Source organism: Pleurodeles waltl, chromosome 5, assembly GCF_031143425.1.
Source record: "Pleurodeles waltl isolate 20211129_DDA chromosome 5, aPleWal1.hap1.20221129, whole genome shotgun sequence".
Classification (NCBI taxonomy): domain Eukaryota; kingdom Metazoa; phylum Chordata; class Amphibia; order Caudata; family Salamandridae; genus Pleurodeles; species Pleurodeles waltl.
Window position 1 is genome coordinate 594,411,673 of NC_090444.1, and position 21,879 is coordinate 594,433,551.

At 43.3% G+C, this 21,879-nt stretch overlaps 1 protein-coding gene across 2 annotated transcripts in view; it reads left to right on the forward strand.

Moving 5' to 3' along the window:
• LOC138295851 (zinc finger protein 544-like) overlaps positions 1–21,879 on the forward strand; it is a 130,532-nt gene that overhangs the window by 16,685 nt on the left and 91,968 nt on the right. For both annotated transcript variants that reach the window (XM_069234439.1, XM_069234440.1), the window contains exon 3: positions 15,873–15,983. In XM_069234439.1, the coding sequence (XP_069090540.1) occupies positions 15,873–15,983 (111 nt within the window). The remainder of the gene's footprint in view (positions 1–15,872; positions 15,984–21,879) is intronic.

Below are 21,879 nucleotides of genomic sequence, written 5' to 3' on the forward strand. Positions count from 1 at the left end.
ACTTAAACTTAGCAAGAAACCTGGCAAGCTGGTGACTTAAAAGCGTCTATTATCAAAATGTATTTAAACGATTCATATTACAGGGAGTCATTGTTTTCTTGTCGCATATTGTCCGGTGCATCTGGACCCTGTTATAGGTATCTACCTGCCTTTCTTCTTTTTAAGTACTGTGATGGGAAAACATGTTAGGTGTAATGAGGATTACTGAACCTTGTACTTCTTATACAGTAATTACTGTTGGAGGACATTCCAGAGTAGAAAAAATTGCTAGCTTTGACTAAGAAGAAAAAACACAAACACCTGGTAATATGTGCACCAGCTGTCGATTTATCACAAGCCCAGTGAAGTAAAATAAGTATATCATTGCTTAGAGTACTCAAATATGAAAATATATAGGGTATCCCAAATATCTGTCCTGCAAGTGACTCAATTTAATGTTATTTTCATGACTGCTATTGTGTAGGTGGTGTAGGAATCTGACAATTTTCATGTATTTCAGCTAGGATTGGCCTAGTTTTTGATTACTTTTCTTAACATATACAAGGAAATCTGTTTTGGGGGTTAAACTTCTCTGAATTGCTGGACATCAGGTCTGGGTAAGATGCAAACAATGTCTGAGGACTTTGAAATATATTTCTATTATAAAGGAAATCTTACGGATTGTAGATAATGCTAGTGGACATTCAAATGGTCAGCTTGGACAAACAATCCCTTTCTGAAAAAATACCTAGTTGCACAACCACCTTATCGGAAAAGACCTTCAAATATTTGTACCTGCGGAGAAGCACGTCCCAGCCCACCTCTCCCAGAGGTCTGGTGCAAGTGATGTCTCTGGGCGCTGATTTAAGTCCATCTGGTACAATTTAGAACTGATAATGGTTGTTAAGAACTGCATACACTGACACTTGCTTTGACTCAGATGGATTACACTGTTTAAGCATGTTTGCAATAAAATCTGTACAGATTTCTTCCAGGAGTACAAGCATAATTATTTTCGTAAGAGTTTCCATCTTGTAGTGTATGGTCCTGACTAGCCAACATATGCAAATCTAGCATGGGAAGAAAACCATTTTGTATTTTGTATTTATATGTATTTGTAAAGTGTGTTCTGGCCGTAGCATCAAAGCGCTAAGCGGAGAAAGATGCAAATAAAAGCAGTGAGAGAGCAAGATGTCACAAGCAGCATCACTGGGGTAAGGTAAGTTATAGGGCAAAGATCCATGTCTTTGGCTGTTCACTGAAAAAGCTCTGTTACCACATTTGGATTTCCTGCAACAGGCCAGGGGGAGACTGGTGGATCTTAAGTGGTGGCTAGGCGCATACCATCTTAAAGTGGAACAAAGGTATTTGGAGCCCTGGGAATGTAAAGCCTTATGAGTGATACAGAGAGCCTTAAAGAAAATACGCTTCCCCACAGGCAGCCAGTGCAGCCACCTAACACTTTCACCGGTGGACGCTGCACGTGGGAGTTCTCATTTAAGAAAATACCTTGAGGAAAACCATCTGACACTTTCAGGAACGGAAATAGGCTAGAACACAAACCCTCTCCCTACATAGGAAAGGTAGCAGTATAGCGATGTTCCTTTACAACAAATAAAAAATTCCGCCCTGAACATTCACCTCAATCACCAGTTTCCTGCACATTCTAGGCAGTCCCCATCAATAGTAAAAAACAAAGTGAAACAAGCATTGACAAAGCCAATGTGTCCCTCTTATGTGAGAGCTATTGGCTTTGCCATTGTCATTTAGCCATGTTGTCCAGTAGTGTGGCTACTGTTCTGCATGGCTAAAAGTTAGTAGTATGGCTTGGAGGAGAGTGGTTAGAGGAAGGCGGCATGGAGTGGTGTAGAGTGGAGTGGCTTAGAGTGGGGTAAAGTTTGAGTAGAGAGGTGTGTTGTAGGCTAGAGTGGGGTTGAATAGACTAGAGAGTCGTATAGTGCTAAGGAGTGGTTTAGACATGAGTGGAGTGGCACAGAGTAGAGGATGCGTACTACAATAGTGAGTGTAAGTAACTAAAGCATCAGTAGAGACGTCAGGTAAGTAAGAAGCTGTATGCCTGTCTTAAAAGTCATAAAGCACAATGCATGTTCTGGTATAATACCAAAACACCTATTAAAAAATTGGAGGGAGAGCACATGTGCTTGATCCATGTTCCAGGGAGGAGCTAACACAAAAATGAAAGGGGAGCCTAGAGGAGCCAAGCAATGGAAAGATTGTAAATGAGAGTGACAACAAAAACAACTAATAGTATACTGTGAGTGAGTAGTAAGCCCACTGAATTGTAAACAGTATGTCTCGTAGCACAGCTTTGTATACAAGATCTAAAAATCAGTCTTTGATTCTATAAACGGTTCACCTCCTATTATTTAATGAAAGTAAAATTAGTTAAAGTGTTTTTTAATTGTGATCAATAGCATAAAAAGCTCTTCATGTCGCTCATAGTAAGAACCTGTTTATTATAAATACTCTCAGTGCTCTGTTGTGGACATTCAGATAAGAGCAAAATTCAACTACTGTCCTGGAAAAAAGCTGTTACTGAATCAATTTCATATAAATGAAACATTTTTCTCCAAAACTGCAGATAATATTTTTGTTCAAGGAAAGTTCCAGAAAAAAGGACACTAGCTATGAGCAATTCTCATGATATCAGATTGTTAAAGTTCAAGCTCCGAATTTGTAAAAGAACATTATAAGCGCACTAGGAATTGCATTTATTGTGATTCTCTGTGCATAGAGCCTGTGTACCGACTCAGCACATTTTATGCCCAATACATTTTGAATGAGCATTCTTCTTCAAGGCTAGGTAGAATTTTGACTTAGTCAAATCTGGACCATGGTAGGAGGATTCAACTTCCACTGGTCCACCCGTGGCATATTGTTTTTTTTCTTCCCTTTTCTCGGTGACAAAAAAGAGAATAACCAAAAAAGCATTCATAAATATAGAAAAAATCATGAATACAACCACATGGCAAAGGACTCCAAATCAAAGTTGAGAGATAAACCTCGTTGGTCTGTGATCTGCACAACACTTGTACACATAAAAACTTAAAGCAGTGTGAGTGAAAATTCGATTATTTAGACTTTTCTTTCCATAGAAATAAAACAACACCAATGCACACATTACAAATTTGAACAATAACTTTTTACATACATTAACAATAAAATTACTTGAAAACAATACATTAAAAAAAACAATAATACAGATTGAAAACAGTATTGATATGCAAGTATGTTTTGCTGATATTAGTAGAGGGTGAACCTAGCTCGAGACAATGGAGTGCTGAACAGGGTGCATGCACCGAGATAGATACAATTATTACAGTAATGCCAAAGGTATAGTGTTCGGTCAGGTGTAGTGCTTCTTGAAGAGGTATGTCTTTCTTTTTTTCTGAATTGTAGGAGAGTTGATGCTGATCCAATCTAAAAACAAGAAATTGATTACCTTACCAGACTGTAATTCCAAAAGTTATTCAGAAAGAGATGTGGCAGTGAGTAATCCGTCTTAAGTAAAGAAGGGTTTCAGATATTTTATCTGCATTACGTTATACATTGACTGTGAAAGCATAGTATGAATACCCAGAGATTTTTTATTCTTAACATATCGTATGTCAGCGATAAACAACATATTAAATGCTTTCTCCTTTAGCTAACTGTTTAGTGTGGTCAACACTTGACCATTTAAAATTGCCATTGGATCAAAATGCGGGCCACACTTAAAAAAAACAATCTTAAATTTCTGTCTTAAGAACAAAACTTTTTTCACATTTGCATGAGTCCATATGACAAACTGCAGCGATTAACTTGTCCAGGTAATGAGGCTAGAAAGTTTATAGAGGCCTTCTCATTTAATAGGCCTGGAGAACATAAAACTAGTTTGAGATGTAGTGCATCAACTCTACCACTACAGCCACATTTAGATCAGTCGTTATTGCATGTCATTCAAAGATTTTAAAGACTGGGATGACATCGGGAACTGTACGTAGCAACTGAGACTTGTCTGTGTAGACAGAGCCCTGTAGCACACTTGTTGGACATGATCTGTCATTTTTATTTTCCTTATTTTACCATTAAAGCTGACTCCTTAATATTTGTACATTGTGACATTCTCCAGTTTTAGGTTATTAATTAATGTTCCAAACAAATGGCAGTTTTTGTTGACTGAATTGCATCACCTTTGTTTTAGTTGTATTAATAATCAGTCTGTCAGGGGCATGGCCAGCTAAGACGGCCGACAGGACGTGCCACTAGGGAGCTCCGACTCCCCACTAACAAATCCTCTGACATCCTGCCAATATGGACAGTTATTTAGCCCCAACTGGCTGTGGCCCACTTATCCTCACACTGGTACAGCCTATAGAGGAGCAGATGCCACATTGCAGTCTTTGTGGGGGAGAAGGGGGTGGTGTGCAGTGTACGGCGTGGCCCGCGCGGCCCTGGGCTTCTAGCAGACGAGATCCTGGGCTCCTGTGTGGCTGCCGGGAGAATATACCACTGCCCATGGAGATACCTGTATGGGATGGTGCTGCGGGTGCCCCTGTGGGCGAATTGACAATCCTGTTTTGCCTCTCTGGCTGTGCCTCTGGCTCCTTGGCCTGTAGGGCACCAGTGCGGGTGACAACATTCAGCAGGGGACCCGATGGACCTACTGTGCAGGCCACTGAGTCAAGGGGGCTGATTCCCTTCCTTTGATGGCTTGGGGGTTGGAGAGCCTATTGCTCTCTTAATCAAGAGTGGAGGCCCTGGTTCCTGACCCGGGTTGGCTGGAGAGCTGGTGATGCTGGTGTTGGTTGGGAGTGCGCTGTGTTCGCCGGTAGGAGTCATTGCTACCATGCTCGCTGGTGCCCAGAGCTGCAGTCCATGAGTGGCAGTAGGGCTTGGGCTAACCCGGGACCAACTGGAAGATGGTGCAATAGGCCCTGTGAATGGTGTTGGAGGAGGCTTCTCCCCAGGCGGGCACTTGTGTTCCCCTCTGTAAGGCCCAGGAGGAACTCTTGTTGGGACCCAGTGATGCCTTGCTGTCTGCGGTGGTGAAAGGGGCCATAATTGGACTGCCTGTACTTGAAGGCTCTGGTGAGATAATCCCACTCTTCCTGGTTGACAGGTGCAGGGGTGCCGTGGAGGTATGTGGGCCCTAGTCCTGCATGGTGAACTGTGTTGAGTGAGGGAGATCTAAATCCTTCCTTGCCTGGGCCGCACTTGCTGCTCTGGACCTTCTGACTTGTGGAAGGAGAGGGTGACAGTAAGGAGCAGAGCGATCCCTTTACCCTGGTTCCCCTTAATGATGTGACAACCGGCCGGACCTGGGTGTGGCCTCTGGGCTGCTACTCCGATGTGGGGCTTTGCACTGCTGGAGCACTGACATTTGCGCCTCCTTGTGCCCCCCTCTGCGGATGTCCCCCCGGGAGACTACTGCAGTTGTCCTGCTGTGGACCAGCACCCTATCCATCCGTGCCTTCTGCAAAGGGCGACCCCTCTTTGGGAGCGATTGATCTTCTGTGCTTCTGGGCTACTACAACATTCCTTCTTCCTTGTGGCGGCTGCTGCCTGCCCAGGAGGGCGTAAGGGGACATTTACATCCCAGATGAGAGTTTAGTGCTTCCTGTTTGGATTGTCTCACCTGCCCTGTGGGGGCGGATAGGCTCTAGAGGCAGCAGCAGAGGAACACCATTACTCAATACACTACCCCTCGCTAGGCCACCCAGAGACTCGCTAAACAGGAGCTGTAGCACTCTGGAATGCTCCCCGGAAGGTCAGGAAGAACTGCCACATTCTGCCCTTTTGGAGGCAATACAGGGGTCGAGAGTGGTGCTTGAGGGTCACATTGCAGGTATGTCCATCGAAGTGAATCTACTGTGGGCGGATCCATGCAAAGTGGCAGACAAGGTGAAGAATGCGGAATCCAACATTGCCATACCCCAGATGGAGGTACAGCGACATAAACAGAAGGTGTCACTACTGACAACGTCATTGGCACCTTGGTGGGGATCGAGGACGTTATGGGTTGTTCACTGAGAAATAACTTGTGGCTGTTGGTATTTCTTGGATATGGCTCAGGGCCAGTACGCAGAGCATTTCCTGGAACACTGGTTGAGACACACAACGGCCTGGAGGAATGTCTGACTTTTTAGTTATAGAAAAGGCGCATAGAGTGTTGGTGCCAGTTCCCCCTCCAGGTTTCCCTGCCAGGGCCCTCATTGCTTGAATACTGAATTACAGAGACAGGGACGTGATTCTGAGAGCTGCCAGGAAGGAAACTGTTCCACAGTTCAAGAATAGATAAATTTCAATTTACCCTAGCTACACAGAGAAGGTGCAGGACCAGTGCAACTCATTCTTAGAGGTCAAGAAAAGGCTATGTGCAATGGACCTCAAAAATATGCTTCTTTACCCAGCTAAACTTTGTGTCATCGTGGCGGGGAAGTCGTATTTCTTCGAGCGCCCTGACAACGTTTGGCCTTGGCTGGATATGTCAGATATGCCTACAGTGCACCCCTTGAGTGGAGTTGAATCTTTTCACACTCATGGTGGACGACATGGGTGCGGACGCCCCTTATACAGGGGTGAACCCAAGTCTGAGGTGGGGTGCACTGGTCACACCGTGATATGGGACGATGGCCCCATGGACACCGTGGTGCTGGAACCCCTGCAGGTGCCAGAGATGCATCCGAGTGACCCCTCCTAGGAAGGCAAGGTTCTCAGATGCTTCTTCACACAATAGTGATGTTGTTGCTGACACTGTACCACTTTGATGGATTATTTACGATGCTCCTGACCTTGGGGGCCTCCCCTGGTGGCTGATCTACAATGCATGGCAGGGGGAGTGATGAGCTGACCACTTTCTGCTTGTTGGATAGTTCCTGAGGTGGGAAGGGTTGTTTCTTACATGTCATGGACGGATGCTGCCCTGACAACGGCACAGTGGGATATGATAACTTGCATGCATGAGGTCTGCCTCCCACCTACAGCACCCTACCCACCCTAAGAGGCACAGGAACTCTAGGGGGAGGGACCAGTTGGTTGCAACACCAGTGTTTCATTAGAGATGTTTACTTTTTTTTAGCATTTTTGTCTATGATTCAGTGCCTGATATATGTGGTTGGAGGGGTGCTTCTCTTTCATTTTGAGGGTTTTCAGGGAGTTTGGTAGCAATGGTGTATGTCTTGACACTTCAGTTTCTTTGGGCATGTACAATGTTGTGGTTTAGTCTTTAGTTTACTTGCCTGGGGTTGAGGATGGGTTAGTAGTGTTACCTGTTCTGTACTTTTTGTGGCTTCATTGCCATCTTGACATGTGGAGGGGTGCGTGGTTCTGCTTACATGTGTTAAGTCGTAACTAGTAAACCTGAAAGTTGTTAACTCCTCTCTTGGAATGCGTGGGAAATGAGGTCATATGCCCTAAAGAGTGTCATCACGTCTTACGAGGCACAGTGTGGATGTTGCGTGCCTCCTGGAGACCCATTTACGGAGGAAAAGGCTGCAAAGCTAGCCAAGAATAGGAGGTGCATTATGCCAATTATTCGTCTTTCTCAAGAGGTGTCCTAATTTGGTTCACCCCTGGAGTGCCCTTTGCCCTGACTTACATGGAGAATGTGGAAGGACATTATCTGCTACTGGTTGTCATTATCAACATATATGGGCATAACATTGATACTGAGTCCTTTTATCTGACTTTGCAGGATGTCATCTCCCCTGCTATGGCTTCCCATGTGCCGTGGGCTGGGGATTTTAACTGAATGATGGATGGTGCATTGATGTCCTCCCCCCACGTCCTAACACTAAACCTAAAATGACATTGGCACTAGGGTAGGTTACTGCTCCATTGGGGATTTGCGATAGTTAGAGGGCTTCCCACCCCAACTCAGGAAGTAAACATGTTACTCCCCAAAACATGGCACCTTCAGCAGACTTGATCGCATCTTACTTTCTGCCCCTCTGGGCTCTAGAGTCCTAGCGGTGATACATTTGTTGTGCTACCTCGCTGATTATGCCCCTGTATGCTGTGTGATTGAGTGGGGGAGTGGTGCCTGGTTGCCGTTAACTTGGAGATTGCTCTCGCAGTGTTGCAAGACACTGCAGTCAGAGAGACATTAGCGGTGCCATAACAGAGTTTTTTTTAGATTAATTGGCCCTCTACGCATAGCTGGGCGGCAGAATGGGAGGCTGTGAAAGCTGTGATCCAGGGAAGCTTTTTAGGCTTGTCTTGTGGGGTACTGTGCATGTTACCGGCTGAGCTAATTCAGATGGAAGAGGAGCTGGCAAGTATTCAGCAACTCTCTCCAGATGATGTGGTGGGACAGAGGGGGGATGTACTGGCCCGTGGCAGGTAGCGGCTGTGGGAGATAGGCTGGAGAAATACACCCTGAAATCTTATTGTCAGCTGCTTCAGAGGGAGAGGGGAAGCTCTGAGCGGCTGCTAGCCTTGATACTGTGACAAGAGGCGGCCCACCTTCCCATTCTTCACCTTAACTTCACTCAAGGGTGGAAAGTTTACACACAGAGACATTGTGGATGTCCTTAAGGCCCACTTGGAGCAGGTGTATAATCATCCACAGCCACCCAACCCAGAGTGGATTGCTGGCTTCTTAGCTCTCCTGCCGATCCTGCAACTGGGGGATGCTGCTGTCCAATACTTGGACATGGCTCTTACTCTGGAGGAAGTTTGGATGGTGCTTGCTTGTCTGCTGAGGGGGAAGGCCTTGGATAGTGATGTCTTCCCCACCAAATTTTATCAGGCCTTTACCCCCATACTCACTCAGTGATTGTTGGAAGTGTACCATGAACCTGGGGAAACTGGAGTGCTACCTCCGTCCATGTGGGATGGGTGCATCCCTATGGTTTTAGAACCCCGCTCTAGCGCATCAGACCCATCTGCCTATCACCCACTCAAGATGATCAACACGGACACGAAGGTGCTTTATAAAACACTGGCCCTTCTACTGCACCCAGTAATTTCGCAGTTAATCCATGATGACTAATGTATTGTATTGTAATAGTATTTATATAGCGCTTACTACCCCTGATGAGGTGTGGAAGCTTAGTTCTATACCTGGGCATAGTACCACTATGAACTTACGGCAGCTGATGCACGTTCTTCATGAGGTGGAAGGCAGGGATGAGGAACTGCCAGTTGTCTCTATTGACACTGCCAAACCTTTTGACATGGTTGACTGGCATTACCTTATATGCATATTGGAGGAGATGGGGTTTGGTGTGTACTTCTGGGCATGGGTGCACCTTCTACTCACCCAATGGCTAGGGTAAATGTTGGTTGGTTATTCTTGAATCCATGGGTGGTGGGTAGGGGCTCTCCTAAGGAATGTCCGTTTTTCCCCTCTCCTTTTTGCTATAGCACTGGAGCCCTTGGCCATCCACATTTAACAGGTCATGTCTGACTGGGGAATTAAAGTGGGGGCAGTTAACCATCTGGTGTTCCTCTATGCGGATAAAACCCTTTTCTATCTCTTGGCCCCCCAGAGGTCCCTCCCTCTCCTATTGCACTATTTAGATGTCTTTGGAGAACTTTCAAGCCTTAAGATTAATCATAGAAAAATGTTGGTATTCCCCCTGGGTGCCTTGTCTACCCATGCGCTGGCCACACTGCTGGGTTTGCCCCTGCGCTGGGAGACTGATCAGTTCTGCTACTTAGGGTTTATGGTGGCACACACTCCACAAAAACGCTTGTATTGTAACATTGGGAGGATCACTGAGGGCCTGCAGTCATCTGTCCACTTTTGGAATACCCTCCGCTTTTACCTTATGGGCCGGGTGGCTGTTGCCAAGATATTGTTTATACCACTTTGCCTGCATGCTATGCAGCACTCAATTGACACCCTTCCTCGCACGGTCTTTTGGAGATTGCACTTCCTCCTTACTACTTTGATATCTGCTGGAGGCAGGAGCAGAATAGCAAGGGATTCCCTGTTACTACCATTGGTGGAGGGGGGACTGGTGGTCCCCAATCTGGAATTGTACTACTTGGCCTTTCAGATTCAGCATGCTGCGCACTGGCTCACTGGGGGTGGGGGGGGAACTAGGAGAAATCTACCTTGGGAGAAGAGATGCTAGATTCGATTCTTCCACAGATACCGAACGGGGGGGGATGCAGATGCAACTCCGATGCGGTACCAGACGGCCTATCTGTGGGACTGTACTGTCAAAGTGGTACTGGGAGGGCTCCTTTTGCTAGGGAATTTGATTTTGGGACTTGCCAGCATTCTGAGATCCTCCTGAGTAGGTGGATGTAACTGCTTGGAAAGGGAGTGGTTGCGAGACACTGGGAGACTTATTTCATAACGAGGAGTTTCTTACCTTTGAGGTGGCGCAAGTTTGCTATGGAGTAGAGCCAGGGCAATCTCTACAACATACAAGTTTAGCAGTTATAGTTAGGGATATATGGCCCACCTTCCCTTTGGCTCTGAGCACATTGCTTACTTTCTGAGGTCTGTTGGAAGTGAGTAGGGGCTGCCACTTGGTCTCCCATTTCTACAGAGCCATGACGGCCGTCCGTGCATGTGTCCCATACCCTGCCAGGGTAGCCTCAGACAGTGAATTGGGGATCCAACTGGAGGATATGCAATGGAATAGGATCTGTGCGTTGGTTGAGTCTATCTCCTTTAATGCTAGGTTTAAACTTATCTATTTAAATTTTCTGCACTGCACATAGGTGGCACCAGTACTTCTACATAAAATGGACCACAGTAAATCCCATAGTTGCTCAAGATGCCAGGCTCCTGTGGCATCTTTTTTGCACCTGGCGTGGAACTGCCTAGTAGTGCAGGCTTTCTGGATGACTGTTATGGCACGTGTGGTTGACGTGGTGAGAAAGCCAGTCACGCAGACCCTGCAGACCTAGACGTGGCTGGATGGGCAGTGGCTGAGGAGGTGAGATTAAAACAACTAGACATGATGAAAAGGTGTAGGAGGATTTGGGAGTCTGGGTGGAACTCCTGGCCAAATTTGTAGACCCTGTGGGCACTCAGTTGCTCTCTTCTACCTAGACTCCACTGACACAGATGCTTCATGACCTGTATCGAAGTGGCGGAGGAGTTCAATTTGGGTGTAACACTCGAGTGTTAATGTATGACATGAACTGTGCTAACCGTATCTCTATGTAACATCATGGTTTGGAATGGCTTTTGTTTATGTTTTTATTGCTATGATTTTGACAAACCCAATAAATGATGTCTATAAAAAATAATCAGTCTGTTGCTGTACAATCATTTTATAAAGCCCCCAACTGCCTTTGCAGCCCAGTAGGTGTGCGATTAAAGACCATTTTCTATAACAATCCATTAATTCACATACCATTTAATTTTGGGGAATTGCCATTAGTTTCCTTCAAAGTTAAGGGACAATTGTGTGCGAACAGGAAGAATAGCTAGGGGGCAAACACACTGCTTGTGTACTGTCACCCTTCCTCGTTATAGCCGCATTGTCATGCAGTAGGGAAAAGAGTGCCTTACAGTAACTTTAATTTTTTTAAACTTTCTTTATTGATTTTTTTTATGCGCCACATAAAACAATAATAAGCCCATTACAGGGCCATTAACATGTTGACTCTGACACAGAGAAACATACAAAGGTATAGTGATGTAACCACAGTGTCTGAGAATATCGGTGGGATGGGCCAGCCAGGGAGTACAAATCATGAGTCTGCCCACGGTTCGGCCATACGTAAAGTGAATTAGATAAGGAGTCCGCCGCCAAGGAGGGGTTATAGTCTATAGTAAGGTTTAGTTTAATAATTTACTCTTGCAAAGACTAAATGCTAAATCTAAATTATGTTTGCATACGTTTATTACACAGACTGCATTAGAAATGCTCAAATGGATTTAGGGCAAGTTCTCTTTTACTTTGGTGTAACAACTCTTCAAAATGGCTGCTCATTAACAACATACATGGTATGGCAAATCCCAATGCATGTTTTGCTTACATATGGCTTTTGCTTTCTTTCCTTCAGTTCCACAGTGCAACGGCAAGAAATAAAATAATGATATATTACAAAATTGACTGAAAACCTAAATTTATTAACAATAAAACACGTTTTTTTCAATGATTCATAGGGTATAGTGCAAACTTTTCAGCATAAACCATTTTCTTACTAAGTTTTTAATTGCATTTTCACCATTTTTCACTCAATATGTATTGTGATCGCAAGCAGAATGAAAGACACTGCTCTCTGAGAAAGAAGCGCAATGCTCAATGTTGGAAATGGCCCTTCTGCAGGGTTATCCCTAGACTTTTTGCCTTCCTCCTTCTCTTTTTCTGACCTCATTTTTGCTGGCTTTTAGACTCTGCGCACTTTACCACTGCTAACCAGTGCTAAAGTGCATATGCTCTCTCCCTTTAAACATGGTAACATTGGATCATACCCAATTGGACTATTTGATTGACCTATAAGTCCCTAGTAGACTGCACTATATGTGCCCAGGGCCTGTAAATTAAATGCTACTAGTGGGCCTGCAGCACTGGTTGTGCCACCCACTTTAGTAGCCCCTTTACCTTGTCTCAGGCCTGCCATTGCCAGGCCTGTGTGTGCAGTTTCACTGTCACTTCAACTTGTCATTTAACCTAAAAACTCCCCTTTTTCTACATATAAGTCACCCCTAATGTGTGCCCTAGGTAACCCCTAGAGCAGGGTGATGTGTGGGTAAAAGGCAGGACATGTACCTGTGTAGTTTACATGACCTGGTAGGATAAAACTCCTAAATTCGTTTTTACACTACTGTGAGGCCTGCTCCCTTCATAGGCTAACATTGGGGCTGCCCTCATACATTATTGAAGTGGTAGCTGCTGATCTGAAAGGAGTAGGTAGGTCATATTTAGTATGGCCAGAATGGTAATACAAAATCCTGCTGACTGGTGAAGTTGGATTTAATATTACTATTCTAGAAATAAATACCACTTTTAGAAAGTGAGCAATTCTTTGCACTTAAATCTTTCTGTGCCTTACAATCCACGTCTGGCTGGGTTAGTTGACAGCTCCTTGTGCATTCACTCAGACACACCCCAAACACAGGGTACTCAGCCTCACTTGCATACATCTGCATTTTGAATGGTCTTCCTGGGCTGGGAGGGTGGAGGGCCTGCCCTCACATAAAGGACTGCCACACCCCCTACTGGGACCCTGGCAGACAGGTTTGAACTGAAAGGGGACCTGGTGCACTTCTAAGCCACTCTTTGAAGTCTCCCCCACTTCAATGGCACATTTGGGTATAAAACAGGGCCTCTGCCCTACCACTTTAGACACTTGCTGGAGAAGAAACCTGAACCAGAACCTGCATCCTGCCAAGAAGAACAACCCGACTGCCAACCAAAGACCCCATTTCTAACACTCAACATGTATGGGTGAGTTCATGACATAGACTAATAGCATAACAGTGGGACTGCGAGGACTATTTCGGGTGGTTGAAGGGCATCCTGGTGCTACTAGGCCGTAATCATGTCAACTAAGGTAATTTATCCCTGGTGTCCTGGGATCCCTATACACCCTAAATTGAAACCAAACAAACCCTCTAATCGCCTGACTCTGTGAACGCACAGCAGTCCAAAGGCTCTCTCAAGGAAGCAATGTGGGTTGGAAACTCAGCACCCAGTAACACGTTTAGAAACACTCAATAAATAATTGTCCACTTAGTTTTTTTAGAGTTAAAGAGTAAGAGTAGTTTAATGTACTGTCATCTAAATACTACACATATATATATGGACAACACACAGCTGACAAAACAGTATACCAAATAGCACGCATGTTCTGGATGGATGCACCAATTTAAAACCCTACCTAAAGGAGTCCTCACAGGTAACCAGGGTACAGATCACATGCCGTAACGATTTATCACAGGTGGGTGCTTACACCATAAATCTAGTCTTATAACATCTACAATGTACCTAGTGACAAATTGCACACCTGTTGGCCCTAACATAGACAATCCAATTTCACTAATTAGTCCTAATGCAATACTATGGACGCATCACAATTAACACTCTTAGATGTACATACTTTGCCAGTGTAATCACAGTGAAAAAGAAGGGTTTACTGCGTTTGACTACAAATTCATTTTTGTTATACCCAACATACAGGTTTTGGCGTAAATGAAATGTTAACCTAAGACTGCTGCCTAAAAATACATGGAATCTTCAGGTATACTTGAATCGTTTAAACATTAAAAACTAAGTAGTCACCTAGGAGACAAACAATACATTTGGCCAGACCTGAGACAATGGATATTAAAAATAAATTGGCTCTAACCCGAAAGTCAAACAAAACTCCAGTCAGGCTTAGTTTTTCAGCATGGAAGCAACAGCTCCTCTGCAACTCCACCTTGCATACCTTGGTTGCCTAGCAATCCTCAGGGCCTTGTAACCTCTGCCAGAATCCGTCACCCAATGACCTTTACGAAAGTTACTCCTAGACAAGCAGCTCTGAACTTGTGCCCTCCTAAACCTGGGCATGTGTTTTCTCCTCCTGGTAGCAGGCCATCTTGGGGCGAGGCTCTCCCCAGCTGCAAAAAAGAAAAGCAAATTGCCCAGCCCTAATAGGGCCAAGCTTGAAATCGAGTCTTAACAGAAGCATTTTAAAATGCCTTCCGCAGTGGGATTAAAAATTAAAAAAAGTATGCTTTCTATTTGAAATACATGGATCAGGTGAAATAATGCTGCCTCAAACATTGCAATGGAAACACTTCCTGGGATGCAGAATGATACACCAAACAGACAATAATAAAACTAAGAGACTTAGGGCCATATGTACGAAAGCTTTTTCCCATAGACACAGAATGGGTAAAATTCTTTGGTACATCTGGCCCTTAAATACTCATGTGAGTTTATCCAAAATATGAGAGATGCTATCCTAAAGCCATGATGAAAGGAACTGACTCAAACAAGGAATTTTTTGACAAGGACTGACTCAAGGCCCACTCTTTGTATATTGTAAATAATAGGGCTTCCGGCAGCTGCACTGTCAAGCCAGATCTGAAAAGGAAGGGAGATATTACAAAGAGAAACTGGGCGACCTATACACATCCTCTGTATGATGCCGTTTCATCGTCCCTTCCATATGCATTCACAGATCAGCTCTACCTTGGATCAGGGTGCCAACGCAGTCATGGCCGAATAAAGGGGGACTGAACTTGGCATAAAGTTACACACAGGACACTTATCAATCCCTGAAGAGCTTCATTATATTTGCGACACCGTTTGGCTGTCTCAGTTAGAGGTCAGCCAAGATTCATATTTTCAGACTCCATCCTTGTATTCAGTCTGTTACTTGTCCCAATCCCTAAATTAGCACTTAATACCTTTACTTTGTTTGTTGCTAGGCCATTTTTGGGGTCTATTTTCAAATCGCACAGCTGTCATGAATGGTTTAATGAAGTCTATTTTCATCGGTAATTCAATGAAAAGCTCTCAAATTCTTTCTGAACCTAATCACTACAGTTTAAGTAAATGTACTCTCACTTTATTACATTTTATAGGAGATTACTTGCATCTGGATATACTAAAATTCCAAAGTCCATTTTATTTTTGATTTCAGTCTGGGGAAGGTTCCCCTGAATCCTTGTGTTTTGCAGTCACTCCTTATGCTAATCTAGGCATGCATGCTTGTACACAGTGCACTGTTCACAATTCGCTTTTTCTCTTCTCCCAGTTTTATTTATTTAAAATTTCACCCACAAATTAGCATTCCTCATGTTTCCTCCACTATTCGCCATTGGTTATGATGAAGATCAATTGCCTCTTTCCACACATGATTACGCTGATCATTACACACGCCATATTTGTGAGATTCACATTTCTCTGTGGTGTCAGCTTGCAAACTTCTGATACTTTTTAAAAAAGTTGTTTATATTTTCAATGTGTTCATTCCTCAAACAGGCCCACTTATTGCCACCTCCATCTTCTCATTGCAACCTAAAGAAAGTGAAGATCTGCATGCCGTGAAACATCTGGAGTCAGGAAGAAGGCACAGTACCGATCATAAAACAAGTGAGTAGAAGTGCATTGTGTTCCAGAGTTGGGTCCTTTCTTGAATATCTACACTGGGACATGTGCATAAAGATCTCCGCACCTATACATACTCACATGCACTCACAGTCTGCCAGTGTGCGCGCATCAAATCAACTTACAGCACTACGGTGGAACTTGTATTGTGATAATCATCTCCTGCCTTCCTGTGCCTGTTCACAGTACCAGATCTCTGTTTTTTATATCCCAGGATTTAGGATTCGAGGTGTGATATATTAGCAAGTGCTACATGGTGATGGGCACTTCCAGAATTCATTATCAGTGCCAATGGTGCCTTGCTTAGCTGTAAGTAGGTATCTGCCTTTTTAGGCCATTCATCAGGTGATGTCTTTACAATCATGAGTATACATAATGGCATGTTACATAATTTTAAATCTTTGTGCTATTAAAGGTTCTTTAAATGTTTTTGAACTTTTCATTAACTTACCTTCCTGGTGCCGAACTTCAGAATTCTAATCAAGTGGGGTATCACTATCTTGAAGATAGACTGCCAGCAATATCCGTAGTGCCAATTTGGGCAGCGTTGAGGGCATTTAATGAAAATCAGTGACAAATGTTAAACATCCTTAAAAAAAATTACAATATCTGCTTGTGGAATTCAGTGGTTGTTAGCAGGAGTTAGGGTCAATGAAGGATTTTACCTGTACTCAGAATCTATTATAGAGGAAAGTCACTTGGAAATATATACGCACTGAGTGCCTTGATGAATGGAGAAACCACAGAGGCAAATGTCTGAGCTGGAAGAAGGTGTATTTCTACAGCCGATACTTTCACTCAATCTCATTTTGTAGATGACTGGTTCAGAAGGTTCTATTGGTAGCTTTGATCTGATGAGGGCTTCATAAGCTCTGCTTGTTGTTTACAGAGCATGTGCTCAACACTTTTTACAAAAATTCCCTCTGAGTATGTCAGACCACTCCGGTAATTGTGGTAACATTAGGTGTTTGTGTGAATTTCAGAGTCCCTCAGTCTTTTGATGAATATGCACAAACAATCCAGTCAGTGGTGAATTTAGTCCTGGGCTGTTATGAAGGGGTAGTTTAGATTCTTCCTTGGATGGTATATTGTGTTCTTATTTAGAGATGGGTGTGTTACTCGGTCACAAACTTGACGGATATCTTTAAGCTTCTATGCTCAGTAATACATTTGTGTGGCAGTGCCCAAGTCATCCCCAACTGGTACTACTGCAAAATAGCTCTGTAGGAGTGTGACAAAAGACTACACAAACATCGCAAACTGTCCAGTATGGAATGCCTATGTTTATAGTTGGAGCAAAGGGCTACAGCAATGTTACTGGAGTTGTGCGAGACAAGGGGAAAAGGAAAACGTCTTGCCTGTTGCTGACTGATCAGAGAAGCAGACTTTCTGAGTCAAGCAGGTGACTGAGGAGTCTAGACTTTCAGTGAGATAATTACCAAAAACAACTGAGTTGCTGAGGTCCTCTAGCTAGTAAGAAGGCCTACACCTATAGGATGAGGGGAATCAGAGAGGACAGGCTGCCTGAGGTAGCTTGTACATTGCGCATGGAGTTAACTGCTCATTCAGCTTTCCACGAGTCAGCTACTACTGGGCCTTTCACTAGAGTGCTGGAATGTAGATGGTTGGGGAATCGGGAGCAGGGTTGGTAAAGCAATTCCAACTGTTTCCTGTTTGGAATGATGGGTGCTCTGCTAGCATGCAACTCTCACTGAGATCTCCTTTAAGAAACAGGCAATTGCCACAGATGGCCCCTTAGAGACATCCTTGACATCTCCTACCCTGAGTGACTGTTAAGCCTTCAATACAGTCTGTTAGACTACAATCTAAAGTCCGTCTGGAACCTTCCACGTCCGAGCCTTATCTTCATAATCACATCAGACACTCAGACCAGTCAGTTGATTCCAACTCGCAATCCAACTAGGGCACTTACATTTACTTGGAGAAGGAGGACAATCAGCACATTATCCATGCACTGTGGGGAAAAAAGATGCATGTACCAAGTTCCACTTCCCTTTCATAGGGACATGAGCTAACGCCTTTCAGCATCCATTTACAGGCGAACTGTGTCCACAGACTGGTGCACCAGTGGCCACCGCAATCTATAAGGCCTTGATTCACATATTAACACATTTTTTCTCCCTATAATAAGCTCCCCCCTTATACACACTCACAAAGCACCACTGCTCATGACCAAATACTCCTCCAACCCTTGAGGAAGTGACATGTCTACTACTAAGATACGCAACTCATTTAAACTTTACTCTGACCATCACAGCACTCAAACTTCTCATATTACAATATGATAGTGCTAACGCGTCCTTTTATGTTAATTTATTACACATAGGACTCGTTTTAGGCCAATGAATCTTGTGACCCAGTGGAGAGACACCGTAGGACGAGATAGTTAATCAATATGTCAAGCAATATATCAATAATGTCATCAATATTTATCACTACAATGCACTTTACTTTGGTTAAAGATATTAATCAAACTGTCGACGCAAACATGACCTTTCAGCCATGAATAACCACAACTGTTAATAGAATTTTATGTATTTTATTCCCTATTGGTTACAATCTACGAGCAAAAGAGTTAATCTCAATACCAAGAAGCATAATAGCATAGTCACGATATGGCAGCTGTGATAAGATTTCATTAATGCAAGAATCACAAACATCAGAACACAGCACGGCGTAAACATAGATCGGAATACAGCATAGTGTAATGTCAGTCGTTTGTCTATTTGCGTCAGTCTTAGGTGAACTCCTGTCCTAGCCACTGATTAGCATTAGCATGTTGGGCTTCATGCAAAACAATTTAGAACACCAATTTGGAAAACATCTAGCTATGGTCACTATCAAATTGAGCAGTTGGTACCTAGAAAGGAAAAGCAAACAGACAAATTACAAACTGCATTGTCATAATTACCCTCCAAGGATTAGGTCAGCACACAGGATCAGTCTTCGTCCTCAGGACATCAGTAAAAGCGCCATCAGTTTAAGCTCAACTAAAGGCACAGGGGGACACTTCCCTCGTAAGGAGGAGAAGTGTAAAATCGGGCAGTCTATGGGTGAGAATGTTTTAATAAGTCTCAAAGTCACCAAACAGAGTGACAGAGTTTCTGGATAAAGTCGATAGCATTCCCTACCTAGTTCTAGTGGCCCTCCTGTGACATGGGTTTTTATCCCTTTTTCATAATACCTTCCCCCAAAGTTCTATTGGACATTTACTATACCCCATTATCTTTAACCTATCAAATTAACATTAGGTAATTCAAATTGTCACCCCACATTTATTCATAACATTCTGATTGGTCTTCATAATTGATGTCTTCGGAGGTGGCACGTCCGGGGTTACTTCATACCTTGGCACGTCTTCTCGGGTCTATTGGTTTAAACGTCCTTGTACATTACATTAATCTACATTTGTTTCAATTTGGTATACAAACTTAAACTAAGGCACCAGATATGCGGGTGAGAACGGAATTACAAAGATACATTCATCTTCCAAGTTGAAGAAAAATAACATTTGCAGGGTCATGGCCTTTTGCGAGTCAGTACACAGGAAAACAGAAAAATACTTTTAATATGAGGGCTAGGCAGCTAAAACCCACAGCTCACGCTAAGTTAAGGCCTATAGGATTTTCAATATAAATGCAATATCGTAAATGGTAATATAAACTTGATTAACCATAACATGAACAATCTTACTCATCATTATTTAGTTTGCGTATACATTGGTGGCCACACACCGTAATCACAACTCAAGTGCACGTTTAAGCGAAATTGCTATTATTATTGTTTTCTATATAGCATCGTTAAGCATTGATATAAGCATTTCATTTTAGTATATGTATTATTTTAAACTACGCTCTCTCAATAGCAAGACTTTGGGCTAAGCTGAGTGGAGCAGTGGTGTGTATCTACATTGGTGGCACTATCTAATTCTTTGTTAAGTGTTAATATTTCGGCCTTTTTGCATCGTTGAGTGTGGTGAGTGATTTAACTAGTGGTGTGGTCGTTCCGATGGAATATTCCAATGGTTTGTGTGCTGAATATCATCTTGAGCAGTAAAGAACACTGGGGAAGCCATTTTTGTTTGGCAGGTTTATTCCCTGTGTGATAGGGGTGCACCTATTGGGCTGAGTTTTGGTGTTAAGGCCTCTTTAAAGGAACTGTTTTAAGTCCTTCTTAAAGGTGGGTCTGCTTGTTAGGCTCTGTAAGCGAGGATCCAGGACCTTCAACAGGTCCCTGCACCTTGATGGTTTTATCACCATGGTTCTTCAGCTGGAATTTTCTCCTGGCGGATTGGTGGCTGGTTGCTGCATCTGGGATTCCATTTTGAATATCATGAGGGGCTAGCTCCTGCAGGTGTTTATTAGTTTGTATGCATCCATAAAATGTCCCAAACAACCATGGAACCAAAACTGTTAGAAGGACATACATATTAACACATTATAACATGAAAAAGGTTTCAAATCACAATCAGAATGACCTTAAATAATTCAAGTCCATATTAGTGTCCCAATTAATCTCAAAGAGTTATGTCTTAGGTACATTTTTAGCACAGTCTATGACATTTCGACCATTTAAGTGCACGGTCGCACCAAGACGCAGTAACCACAATAGGTTTCCCATGTCATCAGCTGTGAATGCCATGAGGACTGTGGGATTAAGCCCTTTGTGGGGCTTTGCACAATCACATATGAATCCTGTAAAAAATATTTTGATATTTAGACTGACTGTAGGAGTCTTGTTATTATTCGGTTATTTTTTATTATTTTGTTGTTGTTTATTTTTCTAGAATTAGAGGGCTTTTCCCTTTTCCTTGTCGTAACTGCTAGAATTATAATATGATTGTGGTTTGCTATTTATCACATATCAATGTATGTTCCTAGGAGAATCTTTGTTACTTAAAAATATTGCCTCTTCCAGCCATCAACTTAGCTATTCCAGGTAACTACCAAATGCTAAGGCTTGATAGGGAGGGTAAGAAAGGTGGAGGGATTGCTATTGTACACAAAGACTCATTAAAGTTCTCGATAATAGATAAATTAAGCTCTGTCTGGGCGGAGACCTGCATCTTTAAAGTAGCTTTTTCTCTGAAAGTCTCATAGAAAGGAGCACTTCTGTACAGCTCCCCTGGCCCAAAAAGGGATTTTTCTCTTAAGTTAACCAAATTTATCACCCCCCATGTACTTACCCCTCAGCTCTTTCTCCTACCAGGCGACTTTAACTATCATGGGGACAACCCTTCCAAGCTAGAGGTCGCTCAACTTTTCTCTGACCTTGAGATCTTAGATTTATTGTAGAAAATACCCGGTCCCACACATGTAGCCGGTCACATGTTTGATCTCATATTCACTAACTCCCCTGATCTCACCTGCCCCCTCCCTTTCCATTGGTCTGGAATGATCATTACCTGATCCTGTTTCACATCACAAAAACATGGAGTTGTGATAAGCCAAGTACCCTCAGCAGAGTCATAACCAGACACTGGCACAAAATTAAATTGGAATAATTCACTAAAGAATTTAAATTTACTCCATTGGAAGAAACATTAGACCTGAACAAAGCCCTGGAGGAATTTCATAATACCTTAAATATGGCCTTTAACCAAATAGCCCTGTCACAGAAACTCTAGATCTAGACCCAGAACACATGGCACCTGGTATACCACCAAATTACATATTGAAAAGGCACATTGTAAAAAAACTAGAACAACGCTGGTGTTCTAGTAAGGACCCCTCCCATAAGTCTACATTCAAATCTCCCCTCAATGTTTATCATAAGAATATTCAGCAAGCCTGCAGAGCCTCCATTTTAATGCAAATTGACAGCTGAAAACTCTTTCAGGGCATTTTACAAAGTCTTGAAT